Raw genomic sequence first — 22,710 nt, 5'->3', positions numbered from 1 at the left:
GGAATAAGCTCCTCAGAGAGGTTCGCCTGGTGCCTACTCATTTTGGCGCCAGGTGAAAACCTTTTTATTTTTCAGTCATTTTAACAATTAAAATTGTAGTTTTAATAGGGTTTTATTAGATCCTGCTGCTGTACTTCTGTACCAATTTGGCTAGCTGTCTTGGGGTTGTTTTATTATTGTTGTTTTTTGGTTGTTGCTGTTTTTATGGTGATATTCTTATTTTTGCTTTAAATCTGTGAACCACCCAGAGCGCCTTTCTGGCTAGGGGGTGATATATAAATGCAATCAATCAATAAACAAACAAACAGTTTTACTATTACACTATATATTTATAACATAATGTATTACCTTATTACTACAATTAGTATTATCCAGTACCTTTACCTCTGCCACTATGAAGTATCAGTAACACCAGCCAGCGGCCACAGACTTCATCAGCTTGTCTTTGATTCTCTCACAGTTCACTAACAATTATATTTGACACAATTGTGTGGTACAATTCTATGGGACAAACCAGTATAGAACATATGGACATATGGTATAGAATATTTACTTGGCTAGGCCAAGGAAACATGATTCTTCCAATATCACTGCCATGCTTCAGTATGAAAAATATTTACATGCATCAATATTCCAAGCATTAGTATTTCTTAGCAGCTAACATTCTGAAACAATGCAGGTTTCTCCGCTGGGGACACCACTATGACGTGTGTCACTTTAATTTTTTAAAAAATGCCTTAACAATTACAGGGATCCAGACATTTTTACGCACACCCTCACATTTGAGGATTCTCTACTTACATAAACTGTTGCACCTAACCTTCTGAAACTTTGCAGGATTCCTATGTAGGGTCACCTCTATGCTGTCACTTTCAGTAGAATGGTCCAGAAGGATTGCGGGGGTGGGGGGGGAGCACCTCCTGTTTTGCATACCCCCAGAACATGAATACTGCTCTTGTACCAAAGATCTTCAGCATATTCATCTGACAGTTGGCAACCTTGCTCCCCTAAGAAGGCATAACTGTTCCTGCAAATGTCATCCAATTGTGTCAATAAACAACTATTGGCAGTTTCTTAAAAAATAAAAATGCAAACACCCCCTAGTTTTCTGATATTTCTAATATCATTTACTCCACCCTAAGAGGCTAGTATCCTAACATACTATACCTTTATGTCCAGTTCTGACCTAAAGAAAATCATCAGTGAATGTGGGCCATGGCACCTCAGATTCCTTTCCAGAGGCTTGGTTCCTGTACCTGAGGCAAAGCAGGCAGTCTGAACCAAACTGGCCAGTTTTTCAAAGTGCCAAATTGGGGGTAATGCCAAATCATGTGGCCAATGGATAATGCTAGTAAGCAAGTACAATAAAACAGCAGAACACATTTACAACTTAAATGGTATAGAGATTAAGGCAGATATTTTAAGATACAATTTACAAGCTTTCTGGGTTATTAAAAATGCATTCTTCCCTTAAAACTAAACTTCTTTTTAAAATGTCACCCTAGAATCTCGTACCAAGATCTAACTGTAGTCTGAAATGAATGTCTAGAATTTTTCTATGATTCAAGGAAATCGTTCATGGAAGGATTAGAGTCTGTAACTATGACAACAGCATTAGCTGGCACATCTTGACTTGGAACCACAGATATATTGAAAATAAGCACCCTTTTTTGAAAGCAAAAACACACACCAAACCATGTCCTTGCTTTATTACTTTGCAAAAGATTAGAAATAACAAAAGATCAATATATTTCATGCATCCATTGCACATTCTTTAGCTCAGTTCTATGGTCATTGGTCACCCCTTTGGTTATCACTACAGGAATTCTATGAAGGTAAGGATGTATTGTAATCTAGACCACCTACCACAGTTTCCTTCCTAACACTGGAAGAGGTGGCCTGGTACAGTATTTGAAACCTCTAGAATTATTGTTCTGGCTGCTAGATCAGCATCCATAATATATATTTTAACAATTTGGGCCTTTATGGCCATTATGAATATGTCTTAACATATTACTAACCCTATATAATCAGCAGGAGATACTGGTGTTTTGGGCAGCGTTTCTGCTTTTTCCTTGTCTTTTTGTTGTAATCAGATCACCTACATGGTAAAATTTAGGCTGATAGCAACCATTCTCTGTAGTAGTGATGGAGCTATTAAATGGCTCCATTACTAGAGCTTATGGAAGCTCTTGAGGAGTTTCCAGTTGGCATGGCTGATGCTCTTAATGAGAGCCCATTGTCTCTCTACAGAATGGTGAGTTTGACGAGGTTACTGACATGATCATTGTCAAGCACCCTCCCCTGTAATTTCACATTACAATCCTCAGATGCCTGCTGACACAACCTTGCAAGGTATTATTAGCATCATAAGGCTTACTTGGAAGTGCCCAAGACTACTACTTAACCTAGTTGTATAGAGCAAGCTTCAATGGTTACAGCCGAAGTGTAAGGGTGCTTGGGAGAGGTTCAGTCAGATACTTGAACTGAGTACAAACTCAACCCTTACTCAGTTTGGTTAATTATATCTAGTAAAAAGATAGTGAGTGGGTATGTTCAGATTATTAATGCCTCTTTGAAAGATGTCCTAGCTACCTTGAAGGAGGCAGTCATGCAGCCACTTGCTTAAAAAAACAAAACAAAAACATTTACACCCAAATTGTTTTAGCACTCAGTCAGAAATACTCCTTTCCTACTGCCCAAAAAGTAATTCTGTAGGCTGATGTTCTATTGTAGAGGTGAGCAGGCAGCCTTGTATTTAGTTTTTGAAATCCCAGAAGCTGCTGGCAACAGTCTGGAATGCTGGAAGTTGAATACATTTGGAGACCTCCCTTCTGACCCCTCCCTGTACTTCTGAATGAAAAAAAAAAAATCTAGATCTATTTCCATTTGTCTTCAGGCCTAGTTTTGGAACTAAAACATCCATGGTTCTCCTGCCAAGAGGTGATCTCCCTTCATTTTTTGGCCTTCAATTCTATCAACTGTGCTATCCTGGTGTACTGACTCTGTGAATTAGGAAAGGAATAAAGTGAATCCTCAGGATTCATTTCAGAATGTATTGGGGGAACCTCCATTCTGTACTTTGGCAGTAGCAATACAGGGTCTGACAGGATTCCATTCTATCCCCCAAGGGGCCTCTCTTGCATGAACTAACATTTACAAAGTATACATGGTTTGCCAGCTGCAGCCAGATTTTCTGACCGGTCATCCATGTTCTGTAACCTCCCCACTGGATTGCTGCAATACATTTTATGTAGGGCTGGTTCAGAATTCTAATGTGTGTGTGATAGTGTACACATATCAAATTAGCTTCTTTTTTGTGCCATGCCTAATTCTAGGCAGCACTAAATGGAGCCCAAAATGACTTAGGACACAAATATCTGAGGTAAGGTTATTTATTTATTTGAGTATGTTTACCCCATCCAAAACATTGCAAGTCTCTGGACGGCTATCTTCTGTTTGTTGGACTTCTTGTGCTCAGACCTGGCTTCAGAAGCAAGCTGTGTTGAGAAGTCTGTGAATGCTTGTGGAACTCTGGTTGCCTAACTGGCATATGCAGCACAAAGGCCACAAGTCAGGTGCATGGAAGAGAAATGACACTTGCACAGCATTCACATGGGCTCACTTCCTAGCAGGCATTCACACAAATGAATACTTGGTGCCAAGCCAGACTCACAGCTGCAAGAAAGCGTGCTAGACTCTGAGAAACTTACCTAAGGGAATCTGATGTATTTCTACCCCAAAAACAGATTCTTCATACATCTCTAACGTGGCATAGTTCCTACTCCCTTATCAACCATATCACCTCTTAGAGATCTTCTGTTAAGGCCCTTCTCTAAGTACATTCAGAGGTACATTGATCATCTATGAAGAAGAGGGGATCTCTTAACAATGGTGCCTGATTTTGTATACCTTCACTGAAGCAGTTTGCCTAGTACCAACATGCCTATCTTTTAAATACAAAGCAAAGCGCCTTTTAATTACCCAAGTATTGTAATAGATTGTTGATTTAGCTGAACAGGATTTACCTGTTTTTATTTTGTGTCATACTGCTTCAGATTGGCAATGTCATTATGTTGTGTTTTACTCTACACCTATGGACTAAAAACCAAACAGAGATATCCATATACACACTGTGAGATTATCCTGAAGCTTTAAGAAACTTGAAATTGCCATATAGTTAGAACAAACATGTTAATCAAATAATTGAATTGTCTAACCTCAATATATATTTCTTTTCAGCTTCCTGGTGGGTTCTGAACAACAACTAGAAGTTATGTTACAAGAACCTCTGCATTCTAAACTACCACCCATAAAACCCATACCATACAGCTTCTTAAGGCTAACAAATTACAGATAAACTTCATTAATGCAACCTTCTATTGCAAAGCAAGGTCAAGTTGTTCAAGTTCCTGTAATTGCTATATTAGAGAATAGTGTGAACTGGTCTTAATTTGTTTCACGTGGAGGTTTTTGATATTATTTAAGTTTTATGTATTTGCGTATGTGCTTATTTGTAACTTATCTTGAAACTATGGGAATAACAACATAGCTGCTTTTGCTTACAAACTTGATGCACAGTTAAGACAACCCAACAAGAATATAAAAAGTATATACAGCTTTTCAAGAAAATGAGAAATATGATTAATAAATAGCAGGTAACAGGTTTTAACTTCTGCTACTTGTCCATTCAAGTGAGCACATTGTTCATATGCTTACCCTTGATGCTTCCAATTCCTATATTCAGGATTTTAAAATGAAACAAAACAAAAACATGCTGCCCAAAAGAATAAGTGCCAGTGTGGAGGCAGGAGTTCCTGTTGCTTTTGTTTCACAAGACTCCTGCACTGAGTTCTTCCCCAAACCTTCCTCATGACAACCTTCCAAAACTTTCTGTCCATGTAATCAAGCTATAGCATCACCAACCTCACATCAATTATTAAAGGCTTCAACTCAGCCTTATGACATTGTTACATTGCTACTAAAAGCCCCTACACCAACTACATAATGTAATGTAAGACCTCCTCACTGTCTACTTCAACTGAATTTGGATCTTCACCAATGTCATCTGAATACAGTTGTACCATGAGGCATATAAAACACATTTGAGAAAGTAATTCATCAGGCTTTCCTGCTCTACAGGAGTCAGAGAAATTTTGAAGTCATGGAAAAAAGGTTGGGGGAGGGGAGTGAGTCCAAGGAGGGGGTCAGAAAAGATCCAGAACATTAAAGAAAATAGAAAACATGCCTTACTTTTTAAAAGCACTCTCTGAAAATCTAATACCAAGTTGTTACTTTAGAAATATAAAAAATATTTTGCAAAGTTGGATTGCTCATAAATTATTAAAAATTAAACTCACTTAAAAGTAAATTCAGTACATATTTAACAACTGTCTGAATAAACTATACTTTTAAATTTAATATACCAAACATGATCGTGTCATTATCAAAGTTAGACATTATAGACATTAGTTAGACATTATACTATTTTGTAAATGACCAGAAAGAACTACTATATGCAGTCCCTGAAACATCTGAATCATTGTACATGCCAGAGAAGCAGGAATGATTAGAGGCAGAAATTCTTGCATAACATCTATTCCTATTTGGGAGAAATTAGCTGAAATCAGATTTGGAAAATCTGATCTAAAGGAAAAGTTTATATAACTGCAGAAGCTTCTCTTACCTATTAAGAAAGGTGACTGAACTTAAGAATCTTTAAGCAATTTCTATCTATTATTTAAAGAATGACATTTTATTCCAGAATAGTAAATGATTCCATCCAATAAACATTGATTTTTGCTCATTTTGAAAGGTTGTTTTTTAGCTATAGTGCACTCTCATGGCTATATCCATAAGAAGCAGGGCTACTGAGTTTCTTTTAAGTATAAAGTGCTTATTTTGATGGCAGTGGTTAAAAATTTTATAGCTAAAGAAACATTCCCTAACAACAATATCTAACTGGATACTTTATTAGAACTGTAGCAGTTCCATAGACTCAAACCTCTTATTTTTTAAGAGACACAGATGAGAAAAGCCACTTTGTTCTGTTATGCATGGTTTTATGGAAATGAAGATTTCTATGGAAATGAAGCCCGTCTCAACTTTAGCAAAGTTACAGGAAATTCTTCCATGAATACAAATTTAATTCATCTTTGCCAAATAATTTACAGCAAATCCTTTGGTATGATGACAGAGCCCTGTGGCCCCTATATCTAAAGGACTGCTGGATGCCTTGGATTCCCAGCCCCAAGGAAGGGAAAGAGCTGGATATCTACACTAAGATCCTCCTCCTTCCTCAGAATTGGCACAATCTTCAGAGCCCATAGAAACAACAATGTTGTTTTTAGAAATCACATCGAGGGATTAAAGACTGGGAGATTAAACACTTTGGAGATGAAGCACTCCCTTTATCATAGGAGAATATATTTCATAATCCAGGCTTGTCCATCTTTTTTCACTTTCTCAGAAAAACAAGACCAAAAAAAGTTTGGGATAGGGGGAACATTTTTCCCAGATCTTCCTGCTTTTTCCTCTAGTCCTTAAGATCTCTAGATCACCTTGTAGATAAGAAGTATTTCCTACCCAGAACATAGAAGGCATCTCTCACCAATAAATGCTAGCACAGCACTGAAACCCAGATCACACTTTGGCACAATATTCAAATTTGTTTTTCAATTTTATACCCAGAAAGTCCAATAAGGAATACTATACTACAAATAGCCTATTATTTTAAAAATGTGAACTGAAGACTCAGTGTGTTAATTAGTATCTGCATTAGTATCCACACATCATTAGTATCCTATATGGTTCAATGATAAAAACTGGAATTGTCACTTAATAATCTATTTTGTAATGTGATAAGGTGCACATAGGGATATTCAACTTCTTGCTTAACAAAACCTTAAGTTCTGCTTAAACAATTGCTACCATTAATTCATTACTTGGTTCTGTATTGTCTTCTTTATATGTACTTTACACGTCAGTAGTTTAGAATCACATTATTTAATCTACAAATTGCTTAAAATCAATTCCATCAAAACCATCCTGGTTTATTTGAAAAGTTATAGTAAGAGTCTAAAAATGTTATTCATCCACAAAGAGAAAGTAAGATTTACCGAGTAATGAAATATTGGCTAAGAATCAAAGAATTTGAAATTGATTCACGTAAGTTCTCTGTTGAAAATAGTTTTACTTCTGACATGAAATAATGAGTACATCAGCTGTAAAATATAAGTTTGATTACAGTCTACTGGCATTACAGATCACATTTCCTTAATTTTTAGTGGTGAAAAAGACATTCCTCATCTTCAGAAAGACCTATCATTGCTTGCAGCAGGCAGTAAATAGTAGTTTTTCTAAAAGCAAGAAAGTCCAAATTTAGTTAAAGAAGCTTTGAGGTGTTAACACATAATAATTTTAACCATGGCTTAGAACTGGAGAAAAAGTTTTTAAACAATTCAGAAGGATCTACACAAAACAAAATGGTTAATAGATTGCATAAGAACAAAGAAACAATGAGTGAATGCACAGTGAGTTGATAAAAGAAAAACCATAGGGAGGGTATAACAATGTATCCATCAGAATCAGGGTGAAGCCAAGGGAAGGAGGGGTGGCCATATTGAAAACCCATGTGCCTGATGTTCAACATCTCTGTACTATTGGTAGCTCTCAAAAACATTTTCCCCCATGTAAAATTGCAATTTGAACCCAAGGAAATTATTTTAAGCATTCCCCTATTAGCATTTTTCTCAGCAAGCCTCATATTGTATTTTAATGTTTCCTACAGAGGTTTCTATCTACATCTACATTTAGTGTATATACAGCCTTAAAAATGGAGGCTTGCTGTTGCTCAGCTCAGGTGAGCTGACAAGAGCAATTACATCCATAGATGCAAATTCCAGCTAGCTTTGCATTTTTCCAGATGCTAACATCTCGGGGACACTTGTTAAATACAGTGGGCACTTGGAATACGTGACGCCCCATTCCTAAAAAACAGAGGAATTTCCTTCACAAGAAAGGATCACTCTGGCTTCACAAGCATTTGATAGATTGACTTTTGACAACTGACAAAAGTCAGTTGTGGGCACAGAACAGAAAAGTGCCCTCTGGACCACTGGTGGCGAACCTATGGCAGGAGTGCCACAGCGGGCACACAAAGCCCTCTCTGGTGGCACTCCAGCCAATTTGCCCAGCAGCTGAGTATCGGATAACAGCAGACATATGGGCCATGCACATGATCAGAACGGAGTAGCACCACCAGGCGAAGACATCACAAGCCACGACTCACTGGCCATGACTCGTCCGAGCTTTCGCATGGCTGGTCAGTGAACTGCCAAGGATATATATGTATTTCCTCGGACTGGCTGTGAGTTGTTTTTTCTAAACTAAAACCTGTTTTCAGGTTTTATTAAAGTGTTGGCAATTTGCAGTACATAAGTGGGTTTGGAGTTGCAGTTTGGGCACTCAGACTCTAAAAGGATCACCATCACTGGGTTAGGGGTAGAAAAAAGAAGTGCATGATTTTGATGGTTGGAATGTGTTTAGAATGGGCAGAAATGTTGAGTCATGCAGAAATAGCTACTCAAGGAAGGCTTTTTCAAATTCGTCCTATTTTCAATGATATTTTACCCCTAGGGTAAGCATCAGGGTAGGGTTAGGGTTAAAGAAATGATGTGTCCTGGCATTTTGGTGGTTGGAATGTGTTTAGAATGGGCAGAAATGTTGAGCCATGCAGAAACCACTACTCAAGGAAGGCTTTTTCAAAATCGTCCTATTTTCAATGGTATTTTACCCCTATATCAGGGTTAGGGGAGTGCACCAGGGTAGACTTAGGCCAGTGGCGGCAAACCTATGGCACGCGTGCCACAACAGGCATGCAGAGCTCTCTGTGTCTGCACATGAGGCAAGTTGCATCAGCATCGCCCCAGCAGCTGAACATTGATAACAGCGCAGTGAACGGCCATGCACATGCTCAGGAAGGAGTAACCGCGCCAAGCAATGACATCATGAGCTGAGACTCATTAGCTACCACTTGCATAGCGTTCACATAGCTGGCCAGTGCACTGCCATGGATGGATGGATGGATGGATAGATAGATAGATATGCTTGGACTGGCTGTGAGTTGTTTTTTTTCTAAACTGAAACCTCATTTTTCAGGTTTTATTGTAGTGTTGGCACTTTGCGATAAATAAATGGGTTTTGGGTTGCAGTTTGGGCACTCGGTCTCTAAAAGGTTTGCCCTCCCTGCACTAGACTTTGCCAGCAGGCACCTCCCTGCCCATTACCTAACCCAGATTCCCCCTTGCAGTTCCTCCATATATGAAGTCAACAACAATTGTGCAACCATGGCAAGAAAAATTTAAACTTTATTTCACAAACATTGCAAAAATAGAGAAGAAGGATTAAAAAAAACTTGCCAATTACAGGCAGTCTCTCCAAGGTCCCACTGAGCCACCTTGGAGGAACTGCTCTTTGCTATCAAGGTGGTGGCGACACAATCTGAAGAATGTTTTATACAGCAATGAAGCCTCAGTGAGCCCAAAAGTGCTTGCAGTGGCTGGGAGAAAGGGAAGCCTCTGCCAGCCACTCCAAAGGGCCACTTGAGTACTTTGGGGGCAACTGGCAATAGTGGTTGCCTGGTAGCTCCTTGGCAAGAGCGGCAAGGGGTTGCTCCTCTTAAAAAGCAGCTTTGTAGTGGTGGGGTAACTAATGATGGGCTGTATTGACCAGATTTAGCCAACATGTCAATCTAGCAGGAGACAAACCCTATCAAAAGTTATGGCTTATAACTAAAAATTAAGCTTTCTTTAAAAAAAAAATCACAGGTGGTTTGCAAAACGCAACAACCCATTAGTTGCTGGCTTTCTGCCCTCACAATGGCAAAGTACCACACTTCTACTGAAAAGACTTTGGTTTTATGAAAAGCCCAGTAAGATCTGTTGTATTCTAAGGCAAGGCACAGGCCCCATATCCCAGAACACTATGGCTGGTTAGCTGTGTCACTACTTTAGCTGAAACAGTTATTTGTTTGCAGTGTCTTCTGAGGATTTATGTAGTGTCACATTCCTCTTTTCAAGGGGCTACAGGGGGTTCTGTAGGGGGCAATTTCAGTGCAGGGAGCTACAGCAGGGAGAAAATGATAGGAGAATTGTAAATTGTGCTTGTATCCCAAGCACTGCATAGGATACAACCTGCTCACTTCAGTACTAATTTAATCAGTGATTCTACTAATACACCAAAACTTCACTTAAATTCTTCCACAGACTCAATTTGAAATAGAAATACTTACTGGTTTTTCAAGTACTATAGGATGATCAGGGAGAAATTCTGGTTTCTTTTGGGCAAGAGAAACCTCTGAAAGCTTCAAAAGAAAATCTCTACTATATGTTATTCTTTCTGTGAACAGAAAATTAGAGAATTAAAGTGCATTGGGATGAGAAGTAGTTAAGGGTATGGAACAAAATCTAACAACTTCCTATGAAAGTTAAGAATTAAAATCCATACATCAACATTTATTGTCCTGGCATCACAAGCAGTGATGAGCACCTCCAGCAGTATGTAAATTACCATCAGTGCAAGCAGCAGAATGATGGTTTTTGAAAGCTTATGTTGATGCTGCTTGAACTATAGCTATTCTGAATTCTACAGATCATGAATAAGCTGCTGGTAAACGTGGGTAGAAGGGTGCTGCTATGTTCACATGCTGCCTATAGGTTTCCAGTGGGCAGGTGACTGGCTACTATGTAACTAGAAATTGGACTGCATGGACCCAGCAAGTCATGTGTATATAGTTAAAGTGCAACAGTATCAGTACCACTATGAAGGGGCAAACTAGCAAGCAACTAGGCAGATTATCCTGTTAGCGTCTAATGCAAAAGAAATCCCCTTGTTAAATATGGTCTGCTGAATAAGCTGAATGAGCGCAAATTTCCATTTTACTCTCTCTCTCTCTCTCTCTCTCTCTCTCTCTCTCTCTCTCTCTCTCAAATCAATTCCAAATATTTATTAACTTGACAAATATCAGACAAGATTAAGGTTGCAGCTTGAGGAACTCTGTGTAAAACATGCATAGGTCAAGCAGGAAGTGGCTTCAGAAAACCCTAGACGAGACATTCATTTAATCCTAATGCAATGTAACTGCTCGTCAAGATATGACCCAAATTAAAATGGCACTGTTTCGAGAGTTAACACTCCTTTGATAGTTTAGTGGTATTTTTCTACAGTCGTATTCACAAAGTTTACCTTTTGTGACTTCAGGTTTATGTTGCTCTGACAGACTGGGAACTAGAGTTTCATTTAAGACCAACATTCCACTAGGTTTACACATCTAAAAATTTTAAACAAGAAATGTATCTTGATATTTTACAAGAGTTTAATTTTTAATGGTATCAACTTACATCCACTTTTCAACAACAAAAATTATGTACAGTAGCTAACAAAAATTCATGAAAAAATGCAGTAGCCAAGAATATTGCTTAATTCAGCTGACTTAAAAATATTACAGCACAAATGCTGCAATGTCACATTTAGGTTTTAGTCCTATGCATGCTTAGATAGGGAAAAAATGTCGTATAATTCCCAGTGTACTCCCAGTCAGCATGGTTGGGTTGCTGATGGGAAAGATAAAACTATTTTCTATCCAAAACTGCACAGAACTGGATGTTTTGTCTCCTAACACTTTAGATCACCACGCAGATACATCTACCATGAAAATGTGCCTTTAATTATTAAGCATACACTGATGGTTTGAAAAACTATACGCATATCAGACTTACTCTACCTGGCATTTATGTAGACACTACATATGATACTGGAAGATAAAACAAGGTTGTGCACATACAACCTGAATAAGAGAGCAATCCTTCAGTCTTAGCCTTTCTATTCCTCATGTTTAAAATAGATGCATTAAGCCAGTGTGAGAGCCAGTGTGGTGTAGTGGTTAAGAGCATGGGACTGGGACTCAGACAATCTGGGTTCTAGTCCCCGCTCAGCAATGGAGCCAACTGGGTGACTTTGGGCCAGTCACAGACTCTCAGCCCAACCTACCTCACAGGGTGGTTGTTGTGGGGATAAGATGGAGGAGGAGATGTAAGCTGCCTTGAGCCCTTTGTAGGAAAAAGGCAGGATATAAATTGAAAATAAATAAGGAATTAATTGGTTACCTTGATCAAGTTTGTGTTGCTCTAGTGCCCACTCTGAGAACCTTGTGTTAAAATTCCTGATCTGTAGCAACCAAGTAGTGCACTTGTATATACAGTGTATGCTTTCAAGGTTCAATAGGTAACTGATTCTGCTCCCTTCTTTCCCATTTTGTAACTAATGAACCTCAGTTTTCATTTTGTATCTAGGGGACTGTTGATTAGTGAAACCTCACTTTGCAAGTAAGAACAGTACACTTAGTCCCCAGGTTGAGATCATTTTTAAGTCAGATTTGGATGGAAGTTGGATCACATATATAAAATATATATATATAACACTTAACACTTCCACACACACTAAAACATCTTAAAAGCAATACTACATGTTAATAATGATAACACAGTAATAATAAAGTAACTACAGAAGAGAGAAAATCTGTATGTTTAGGCATACAGAACAGTTCTTAAAAGAATTTAGATAGAAAGATAGGAAAATAGTAAACAGATTACTAAAGGTTAACACATCGTGAGCTAACATTGAGCCTAACATTAATAGGATAATGATGGAGATGGGACTGGGGTTGGAGAGGATAGTATTGGTATTGGAGAGTTGTTCTTAACTCGAACATTCGTAACTGGGGGACCGAGTGCATATCTGAAAAGCCTGATGTCTGCCCACCCCTGTTGCACAAGATGGAAACTGAGCGAGATGAGTTCGCAAGCTTCCTCTCCTCCGCTGTTGGAAAGAGGGCTTCAGTAGCATTTATTTCATGTTCAAGTTCATGCATATAGCTCTAAACCATGTGAACTGGGACAAATAATTATCCAGTAATTTCATAGTTCAGTTGGAATATTTTATAGTAATACAGAATATACTGAAGAGTAGGGTTTATAACAGTCTGAAGATTATTATTTTTTATGAAATGGATTAATACTTACAGAGCTAATTTCATTTTGCAAGCATACAGTAGGGCTACATGGAAACTTAGCTTGGAAGCTGAAAGTGGCTGTTGATACTGTGGAAAAGGTTGATGCAAAAATGAAGTAAAAATATGTTTACTTCTTTTAAAATATGGAATATATTTCAATCTTCTACATATTATTGTAATGTTCATACAATACATTCATACAATAATATGAATAATATAATAATTATATAGCACAAACAAGTATTCTGAAATTATTCAAACACTTACCATGGGGAGAGAGGTGGCGCACAGGTCTTGCAGGCTGGAGCGTCTTACCAATCATTCTTTTTGCTTCCATTTTTTTTTTACACTTTCAGGAGCCATACTGTTAAAAAAAAAAAAAAAAGGTAAATAATTGGTATGCTTCTAGAATTAAGAGAAATAGCTGTGGATACACTGAGCAGTCTTGTGCTGTTCTTCAAGATTGCTCACCTCCTATGCCATTTACCCTTAGACCATGTATTCCAGCTCTTAACTGTCACCTTTCCACCTCCCCACCTACAACAGAAATTTATAATTACAAAAAACCCTATTCATAATTTTATTATAAATTCCTAGTTATTCATAATTTTATTAAATCTTCTTTAACATCAGCCTTAAACATTCAGTAACACTGATCCTAAATTAACAGACTTTATTTTTCATATAAATATATGACTGGTTCAACTTCGTTAATTAATAAGAATTTTAAACTGGCTTTTAAGGAAAGATCAGTATACCTTAAATGATGCTTTACTATGCAAGACATTATTAGCATATTATCCATTGTTATGCCCTTATTTTTAATGATGAAGGAAGGATATTTTCCTATGCAAGCAGATAGCACAGCTATCATTTTTCCTTACCATTATGAGTACTTCATATATTGTGAAGCCTGTCCATAGCTACTTAGAAATAAGTCCTACTGCATTCAAGGGACCTTACTCCCATGTCAGTATAATAATGCAACCTTAATGCAATTATTGGATTATCTTACAAATAGCCCTGTATAAAATACTGGATTTGAGAGTGTCAGAGAAGCCAAGAGAAATGCCACCAGAATGCCTCTTTCACTAGGCTGGTCTCCTAGCAGGTCACCCAAGACAGAATGCTCAAAGTAGAGGTGTTGGTCTAAGAAGCGTCCACCCTTTCCACCTGAGGAAAATGGATATCTCTAATGGTCATGGGGGCAGAAAAACACCTGAAGGGTAGTAGCAGGCAGTACCAGTAGTTGAAGGAGAAACTGGCACAGGATCTTTCACAAACAGCAGCAGCAGCACTCAAGTTAACTCTGGTTAATGCAGAACACAATGACAAACAGCTTCTGAAAATTTCTTACCCTGAAAACCCTATGATGAAACAATCCAAAATGAATAGTGTCAGAAGATTAGATTTTCAGGTAAGAAGGCACTCAACCAGCTACTGGGAACTGCAGAAGTCTACAAATAGTGCTGTCACTTATGAGACAACTAGATCAAAGCTGAAAGAAAGTCTAGTCTCTGACATGCACAGAGGCAAAGAAAAAGTCTGATGTCACACAACACATACAATTTGTACATGAAACATGAGATGTAGCAATCAAGGAAAGCTGGAAATCATAAAGCAAGGTTTTTTTTAAATAGCACAGTACTTGCCACAAGCAAACTAAAGTAGGCTGGAGTGGCACATTTGCAGTTGGATGTTTCTTATTTTATTCTGGAAATGACAAACACAGTTCCTCTAATACTGAGCCAAGAAGTGGCACAGGGAGTAAGATGCTATGATAAAAAGTCCAATTGCTTTATATCAATCAGAATTTGTGGAAAATGTATCAATATAACCAACATCCAAGTCTATGCTCTAACAACTGATGCTGAAGTTGAAGAAACTGAAAAGTTTAATACAAGGGTGCAAGAGGAAATTGATAACACACAAAACAAGACATGCTGATATCACAGGTATACATACCAGAAACCAGAGTTCTTGGAGAATTTGGCATAGGAATTTGGCATAAGGGTCCAAAATAAAGCAGGGGGATGACTTACAGAATTCTATAAGACCAACTTTCTGTTTATTGCAGATACCTAATTGGGACAGCTAACCAGCCATTACCAGGTGGTCAACACAGAAATAAAATAGACTATGTAATTGGATGTAAGCAATAGAGAAGCTTTATTCTCCCTATTAAGACAAGACCAGGAGCAAACTGTGGTAGTGACCATGAATTATTAACATGAAAAATCTGAAAAAATCACTGCAGAAGCATTGAACTAAAATACAACTTCTATAATAATCCTGAGGAATTTAGAGTCCACACAAAGAACAGATTTGCATTACTCAACTCAGCTGACTGTGAACTAAGATGCACTGTGGATGCAAACCAGAAACTATTAGGGAAGAATCCAATTCCTGTAGCAAAAATGAAGACAAAGCCTAGATGTATGACAAAACAGACATTCGTAATTGCTAGGAACAAGGAAGAAGCAAGAGTAAAATATGACAGAAATGGAGTCTGAATCCTTAAAGTTGCTTTTCAGCAACCATCATGTAGAGACAAAAAGAACTAATAAAATGACCAGTGCAAAGAATTAGAAGGGGGGAAAAGAGACCTCTTCCAGAAGATCTAAGATATCAAAGACAGATACAAACCTAGATCAGGAACACTGGAAGACCAGCAGGGCAACATATTACCTGATGAGGATAAAATAAAGAGGAAGTGGAAAGAATATGGAAGAACTATACAGATGAGAGAAAAAGATGATAAACTTCTTCCAAAAGGAATCCTATGAGGAAGCCTGCAATTTTAGAAATTGAACTGAAAACTGCTCTGAAAACACTCAGGAAGAATAGAGTATCAGTGGAGATAGGTACCAACAGAACTATTCCAAGCTGCAATCAGTCCAAATCCTAAGAAAAATATGCATCAAATATGGAAAACAAAACAATGGCCCACAGACTTAAAACATTTAACATACATTCCAATCCACAAGGAATGAACGCAGCAACTGTAAGACCATTGCACTAACTTCCCATCCAAGCTAAGTGATGCTCAAGGTGTTGCAACAATGAATTTTTACCCTCTATGCAGCAATAAATGCCTGATGTTCCAGGTACATTCTAAAAAGGGGAAAGTCACTTGGGATCATGTCATAAATATACACTGGCTACTCTTGTGCTCCAAAGAACTTCATAAGTTCAGACTATAGCAAAACCTTTGACTGTGGGGATCACAAGAAGCTATGGATCGTTTCTGAAAGAAATGAGGGTGTGTGTGGATAAGCTCTTTGGTGGACAAGAAATATTTCAGGACAGGATATGAAGAAACAAAGTGGTTTCCTATAGGCAGAGATGTCAGACAAGGGTGCTGTTTGTCTCCCTAATCGTCCAAACTGTATGCAGAACATAAGTAATTAGGTTCAGAAAAAGGAAGCATTAACAATCATGGACGATATATTACTAATTCAAGATACGCAGGCAATATCTTATTATTGGAAGAAAGGAGCAGTGAATTGAAATCGAACGGAAGAAGCCATCACCGACTCCAGGAGGGATAGGAGAGCCAGAAGGGAAATACTCTTTTTTTCCGCCTTCGTAGGAAGCCGCAAAAGGACAACATGTCCAACCCTCCTGCCATGCATTCCTGCGGCTTCCCAAACGTGCACGGAGGAGCGTCGAGGTTCCCACGGCCGTGCCACTCCGCATCCGGCCCTCACGGAGCACGCTCCCAAAGGCCACCCCAACTGGAAGCTCGGTAGCTCCCTGCCCCAACTATTTCCTTGGCTCCCCTTCCGCTACTCAGTTACCAAAGTCCGCTTAGCAGTTCCGCATGCTCCGATCTAAAGTACTTTAAAAGAAAAGAACCGGTCCTGCTTTTCCCTGCCGCGTCCCCGCCTTCACACTTGGAGCGGGAGTGGGCGAGGGCAGCGAGTGGGAGGCCTGGCAAAGTGGGCGGAGCCGAGGCGGAACGGTCCTCCCGCACTTAAGGGGATAACGGTCGTCTCGTGGCCCGCCAGGATTCGGAAGTCCGTGCGCCTTGCACGTGGCGGGAGGCTGTGCGTGTCACGCGTCGGCACGCGCGCGCGTCGCTGCCGCCGCTGCTGCTGTCGTCTGCGTGGATGAGCGGGGGCCGAGCGGCACGAATGGAAAAAGCCGCATCCAGGCTTCGGCCCACCATTTTGAGTGTTCCAGAATTAAACTGGTAAGGGGAGAGGCAATCTAGCCCTAGTCGTAGCCGTATCTCGTAGTTGCGGGCAGGGTGAGAGAGGAAAGGAGAGAGAGTGAGATAAAAACTCAAGAGCCCTGCTGGATCAGACGGAGGGCTTGTTTAGTCCGTTGTTCTGTTCACACGGTGGCCGACCGACCAGCTGCTCCTGAGAAACCCACAAGCAAGACGCGAGTACAACACCACGCTCTAAGTTTCCTAGTATCCTGCTGCTGATACGAAAAGTAGCATATAGGTACTGGTAGCCTTCCATTATTTTTTTCCGGGCCCCCTTTAAAAACGTTGTCATTTTTCTTTGCAGGATTGTTGTTCCAGCCTCTTGATTATTTTAGATGCCTCCTTTTTGCATTTCCTCCAATTCTGCAGTATCCTTTTTAGATACTCTGGTTTCCTGGATGGAATCAGTCCATCTCTTTTTTAGTCTTCTCTTCTGCCCTTGACAGTATAATTGTCTTCCCCTGTGATTCTTGCCCTTCTCATTATGTGTCCAAAGTAGGACAGCCTCAATGTTGTTATTTTTGCTGCTAGGGAATGCTTTGGATTGATTTAAGCTACTATGCACTTCCCTGTCTGATCCAAGGTACTCACACATCTATCCTCCAGCACCATGCTTGAATTCAAGTTTTCATCCTCTCAGCTTTCTTCACTGTCCAGCTTTCTCAACCATATGCAGTAATCTTTTACTACTCTTACTACTAAATTGTTCATATGTGAAGTTGCTTTCTAAATAATGCCAGAGTTAATTATGCAGCACTTAGAAACTCATAGCTGGCATTTTATTCATGTAATATTGTTTGGGCAAAATCCTATGTATGTTCACATTGAAACATGTAACATGTCTGGCTGGGTAATGCTGGGAATTGTAGGGCATTTTTCCCTAGTGTATAGGATAAGTATCCATAATGTAAATTCATTCTACTCTTAAAGGTGATGTTCAGCAATTATAGTTTATGGGTATAATTTTTAAAAGATAGAATGAAATTCGTGTTTCTGGAACTAGCATATGTATCTCAGATTTGCAAACTTAAAGCAGATGGCGATGAAGAGAAAATGGCAGATATATCTCTAAAATCTCTGACCCTCTTGATTCTCCGGGACCTCTCAGTGGCTTTCAATACCATCGACCATGGCATCCTTCTGGAGACGTTGGCTGGGCTGGGAGTTGGTGACACCACTTTGTGGTGACTCCACTCCAACGTGGCTGTCTCCAGGGGGTAGCGCTGGGGGGCGGGAGGTGCTGCATTGCTCACTTGTGCCATGGAATTCCACAGGGCTTCCATCTTGTTCTCCATTCTTTTTAACATTTGCATGGAACTGCTGGGAATGGCCAGGGCTAAAGTGTCACCAATATGCGGATGACACTCAGTTGTACCTCTAGTTTTCATCTAATCCGGGGGAGGCAGTGACTGTTCTTAACCAGTATCTGGGCTCAGGGCTAATAAGGGATGATGAGGGCTAATAAGCTAAAGCTCAACCCAGACAAGATGGAGGTGCTGTTGGTGAGCAGTTTGCACAGCTGGGAAATTTTCAACCTATCTTGGACAGGGTTACACGTCTCCTAAAGGAGAAGGTTCATAGCTTGGGGGTTCTCCTTTACTCCAAGCTGTAACTTGTGTCACAGGTGGCCTCAGGGGCCAAGAGCACCTTCTATCAGCTTTAGCTGATCATTCAGCTACGTTCCTACTTGGACAAGCAGAGCCTTGCCTCTGGTAACCTCCGCCTCAATTACAGTAATGCTCTCTATGTGGGGTTGCCTTTGAAGATGGTCTGGACTGTCCAGCTAACACAAAACAGCAGTATGGCTGTTAATGAGGACCGGTCCTAGAGAACCTATCACAGGAGTCCTTTGTCAGCTGCACTGGTTGCCTGTTGTCACCCAGGCCCAATTCAAATTGCTCACCTTAATATGTAAAGCCCTATCTGAAGGAATTTCTGTCTCCATATATCCCTTCGAGACCTCTAAGATCTTCAGTAGAGGCCATTCTCCATGAGACACTCCCAAGTGAATTAAAACAAGAGATGGGGAGAAGGGCCTTTTCTGCTGTTGCACCTTACTTATGGAACAGTCTTCCTAAGGAGGTATGTTTGGCACCCTTGCTATTGAACTTTTGCAACCAGGTAAAGCAGTTTTTATTTAGCACTTGTTTTTTAGTAAGTTATCTTAATTTTATTATTATTTGCTATCTGTGCTGTTTGCTTTGACTGCTGCTGTCTTGTATATCATACTAATTGAATTTTATGTTGCATACTTGATTTTATAGTTTTATTCTATTTATGATTTTGTCTACTTATGTTGACTGTTTTTACCCTCGTGAGCTACCCAGAGAGCCCTCAGACTATGGGGCAGCAGACACATGTAATAAATAGTAAATAAATTAAAATGTTGCACTTGAATTTCACTAATTGGAAATAGATCGATATAATAACTCAATAATATCATTACTATGAAATATTAATGTAAATAATGAATTCATGTGCTAAGTTATTTTGTCTGTAGGGAGACAGAATGGAGCACTGTGTTGAAATAATATTGGAAATACTGGCTGGTTGGAAAACTAGACAGAACTCCACCCTGCACCATTTTGTTGCAGATCTAATAGGTCTGTTCTAGCATTTGGTACATGTCTATTCAAGCAAGGTTTTCAGCCACATAGTAGATCATATATGCTGAGCCAAAACATGATATCACTTGCTACTTCATACTGTTTACTTCATACAACCTGTTATCTATGTTGTAAGCCGCCCCGAGGCTTCGGCGAATGGGGCGGCATAAAAATGTTTTAATAAATAAATAAATAAATAATAAATATTCGGGGATTTTTATAGTCCTTCAAGGTTTTCTAATTTTCGAGAATTTGTTTCGTAAATCCTTTTATATGGATAATTTTTAGTTCCAGACACCCATAGGAGAACAATATCTCCAATAACAAATCATAGTGTAACCTTTGCTAGTTTCACATAAGACTCTTAGACTTAAATCAGTATTCTCTCCCCCTTTCTCTTTTGCTAAGGCAGGGCTTTCATATTTGTTGTTGCTAGTTGTGAAGTCATATCCAACCCACTGCAACCCCATGAACAACATTCCTCCAAGCCTTCCTATCCTCCACCATCCCCCGGAGTCCACTTAACTTCACACAAACTGCTTCAGTGACCATCTAGCCACCTCGTGCTCTGCCGCCCCCTTCTTCTTTTGCTGTCAATTATTCCCAGCATTAGGGTCTTCTCCAATGAGCCCTTCCTTCTCATTAGGTGTTCAAAGTATTTGAGTTTCATCTTCAGATCTGGCCTTCTAAAGAAGTAAATTTGAAGGATTTCACAGGAAAGGCAAAATGTGTTATGCTAACAATGAAAGATAGCCGCATTATGAGATAACACAGGTACTGTTTTACAGTTATTTGTTCTGTTGTCCTTATTTTTAATCCTAAACCTCAAGATTGATAATATTTGTTCATTTTATGAAAGTATTTTGAAAAAAAATTCCAGATGAAATCTTTTGAATTTTAGAATGTTCTCTTGGCATCCTTCTTTTGTAGTTGTAATTCTAGTCATAGCAAATAGAGTTATTCTGAGATGACTCTTCTACATCTTTTACTTAAACATTTATAATCAGCATTATATTTACTGATGAAAAATAATGTTTTCTTGTTTTTCAATTCTAGGACTTGGAGAGCAGTCTAGTGCATAATATAATCAAGATCAGAAATATTTTTAAAGCAGCAGCACAATCTTAAGAAATAAAACACATTAACGTTCTGTTTCTTTGCTGCTGAGGTGAGCGTGGTAGGAGGAGGAAATGGCAGCAGGGATTAGAAGGGAATTAATGGGGGCAGAAGCAGTGGAGACCAGAAGAGGAAGAAGATGATGCATAAGAGAAGTGAGAATACTGAAAAAGGCAGGAATGTGCCTACAACACTCCCCCACCCCGCCACATGTGCTCATTTCTTCAAAAAGGTTGCCTACCTCTAGACTGTTGGAGAATTAGCAGCATCCACCTGAGTGGCCATTTCAGTGAGAAATCCAGGCCTGAAGCCAGATTGAAATGGATTGAGATAATCTGCATTATCCAAGATTACCTGCAACTTCATTCAAGCATCATGCTCGTGAAGGGGGTATTTGCAACCATATTATGCATGAAAGACAGACCTATGACATTTCCCAGCTGTGTGGATACATATCATCAGTGCTAATCAAAATAGTTTGTAGTTATACAGGAGGGAAAAGATAGTGTGGGGTGCAAATTTGCACCATAATTTTTTGCGGGGGGGGGGGGGGGGGGGAATCTCCCTTGAAGGCAAATGACTTCTTTAGCTGTGGCTTCAGTTTATTGAAATGAACAAGTCTTATAATGGCTCCGTTTAAGCAGACTTTGAAGTTTCAAATAAAGCAAGCCTGAATAACTTGAAAAATGTCAGTTTAGAATGTAAACTTCCCTCACCGATATAAGGGCCAAATATAAGACAACCCTTGAAACTGGAAATAGCGAGCCAAAAATCAGGAATTGTCTTATATCCTAGGTGAATTTTTTTCTTCATATTAATTTTATTGTTAATAAAAAGGGATGGATAATAAAGTAAATTGTATTTACAAGCTCAATTTTATCAACAACCATTAAAAAAAACTTATGGGGGAGCTTGATCTTGTATTGTGAATTTTGTGTGTGGCCACAGACCTGGTGAGAAGTCAGGCATCTACCTCGCCCCCACCAGGGCGTGCAATGTTTTGGGCTTGCTACAGCAGCTGAGAAGGGAAGCGTTGCCTGTGCAGCTATCTGTGAAAAGACATGCTGCCCATGCGGCCTCCTCCCTTTCACCCAGCCCTGTCCATGGCGCTGATGGTCCATTCTAACAGACCCCAGCCAGCCAGCCTCGCCAGCCACCATCATCCTCCAACTTCACAAAACCATTTCAAGTGAAATCAGGGGAACATGACTATAAGCTAGAATACTGTTGCATGATATCATGAGAAACTAAAAGCTTTCAAATGACAAATACACATACCAGCATGTAAGAGTCATTGAAACTTAAAATAGCAAAGTAAATTTGGGGGTCATCTTATATTCATGTCATACTGCAAACACCAGAAAAACAGCCCAAAATCTCAACCTTGTCTAACATGCAAGTTGCCTTGTACATTGGAAGATACGGTATATTAACAACCAGGGCTACTTCAGATTCCCATATCTGAGGTGAAAAATAGAGCTCCGATTTCAGAGATGGGAATTTAGAATTGAATTCCACCCCACTGGCTGCCTCTCCAGCATTGCCAACTTGACCTCAGAGAAGCCTTAAAGGAGAGGAAGAAAACCGCAGAAATCAGGATATGAGCTATTCTGTATCCTCTGCAGCCTTGCCCTCTAAAATGCCCCTGTTAGTTGGCCAAAAATGGCAGTCTTGTGAAACTGCAGAGTTGGAAGTGTGGGAAG

General features: G+C 39.4%; 2 protein-coding genes and 1 long non-coding RNA gene across 4 annotated transcripts in view; 2 read left to right on the top strand and 1 right to left on the bottom strand.

The window, feature by feature from the left end:
- The window catches only part of NECAB1 (N-terminal EF-hand calcium binding protein 1), a 41,112-nt gene extending 36,841 nt beyond the window's left edge, over positions 1 to 4,271 (top strand). Inside the window, exon 14 of the mRNA XM_044424326.1 lies at positions 4,243 to 4,271. Within this exon, the coding sequence (XP_044280261.1) occupies positions 4,243 to 4,271 (29 nt within the window). The remainder of the gene's footprint in view (positions 1 to 4,242) is intronic.
- Positions 4,272 to 7,172: 2,901 nt separating this feature from the next.
- On the bottom strand, positions 7,173 to 17,061 carry CUNH8orf88 (chromosome unknown C8orf88 homolog). Of its 2 annotated transcripts, none has more exons than XM_044423892.1 (6): positions 16,870 to 17,061; positions 13,337 to 13,433; positions 13,080 to 13,156; positions 11,245 to 11,329; positions 10,292 to 10,398; positions 7,173 to 7,358 (listed from the first exon to the last, which is right to left on the bottom strand). In XM_044423892.1, exons 2-6 carry the CDS (start codon positions 13,404 to 13,406, stop codon positions 7,311 to 7,313), a joined length of 387 nt encoding a protein of 128 aa, XP_044279827.1. In that variant the 5' UTR covers positions 13,407 to 13,433; positions 16,870 to 17,061; the 3' UTR covers positions 7,173 to 7,310. The 2 variants fall into 2 exon arrangements, with proteins under 2 accessions (XP_044279827.1, XP_044279826.1); XM_044423891.1 differs by lacking the exon at positions 16,870 to 17,061 and adding an exon at positions 13,541 to 15,177.
- A 1-nt stretch (position 17,062) lies between these two features.
- LOC123020329 lies at positions 17,063 to 21,918 on the top strand. Its single transcript, XR_006414057.1, has 2 exons — positions 17,063 to 17,264; positions 20,948 to 21,918. It is a non-coding gene; the product is annotated as an uncharacterized LOC123020329 (long non-coding RNA).
- Positions 21,919 to 22,710: the final 792 nt, after the last annotated feature.

The sequence above is a fragment of the Varanus komodoensis genome, unplaced genomic scaffold, assembly GCF_004798865.1.
Source record: "Varanus komodoensis strain SLA01 unplaced genomic scaffold, ASM479886v1 scaffold14_1, whole genome shotgun sequence".
Taxonomy (NCBI): Eukaryota; Metazoa; Chordata; class Lepidosauria; order Squamata; family Varanidae; genus Varanus; species Varanus komodoensis.
Note: the sequence above shows the minus strand (reverse complement) of the source record. Positions and strands in the feature narration are given on the sequence as shown.

What these genes read in the sequence shown, in the direction of transcription:
- CUNH8orf88 (XM_044423892.1), bottom strand. Translation starts at nt 13,406, where the DNA reads ATGGAAGCAAAAAGAATGATTGGTAAGACGCTCCAGCCTGCAAGACCT. An exon ending in TGCAAAATGAAATTAGCTCT is followed by an intron (nt 11,330 to 13,079) that starts GTAAGTATTAAT and finishes TAAAATTTTTAG; the next exon opens with ATGTGTAAACCTAGTGGAAT. An exon ending in TAAACCTGAAGTCACAAAAG is followed by an intron (nt 10,399 to 11,244) that starts GTAAACTTTGTG and finishes TTCTGTTCACAG; the next exon opens with AAAGAATAACATATAGTAGA.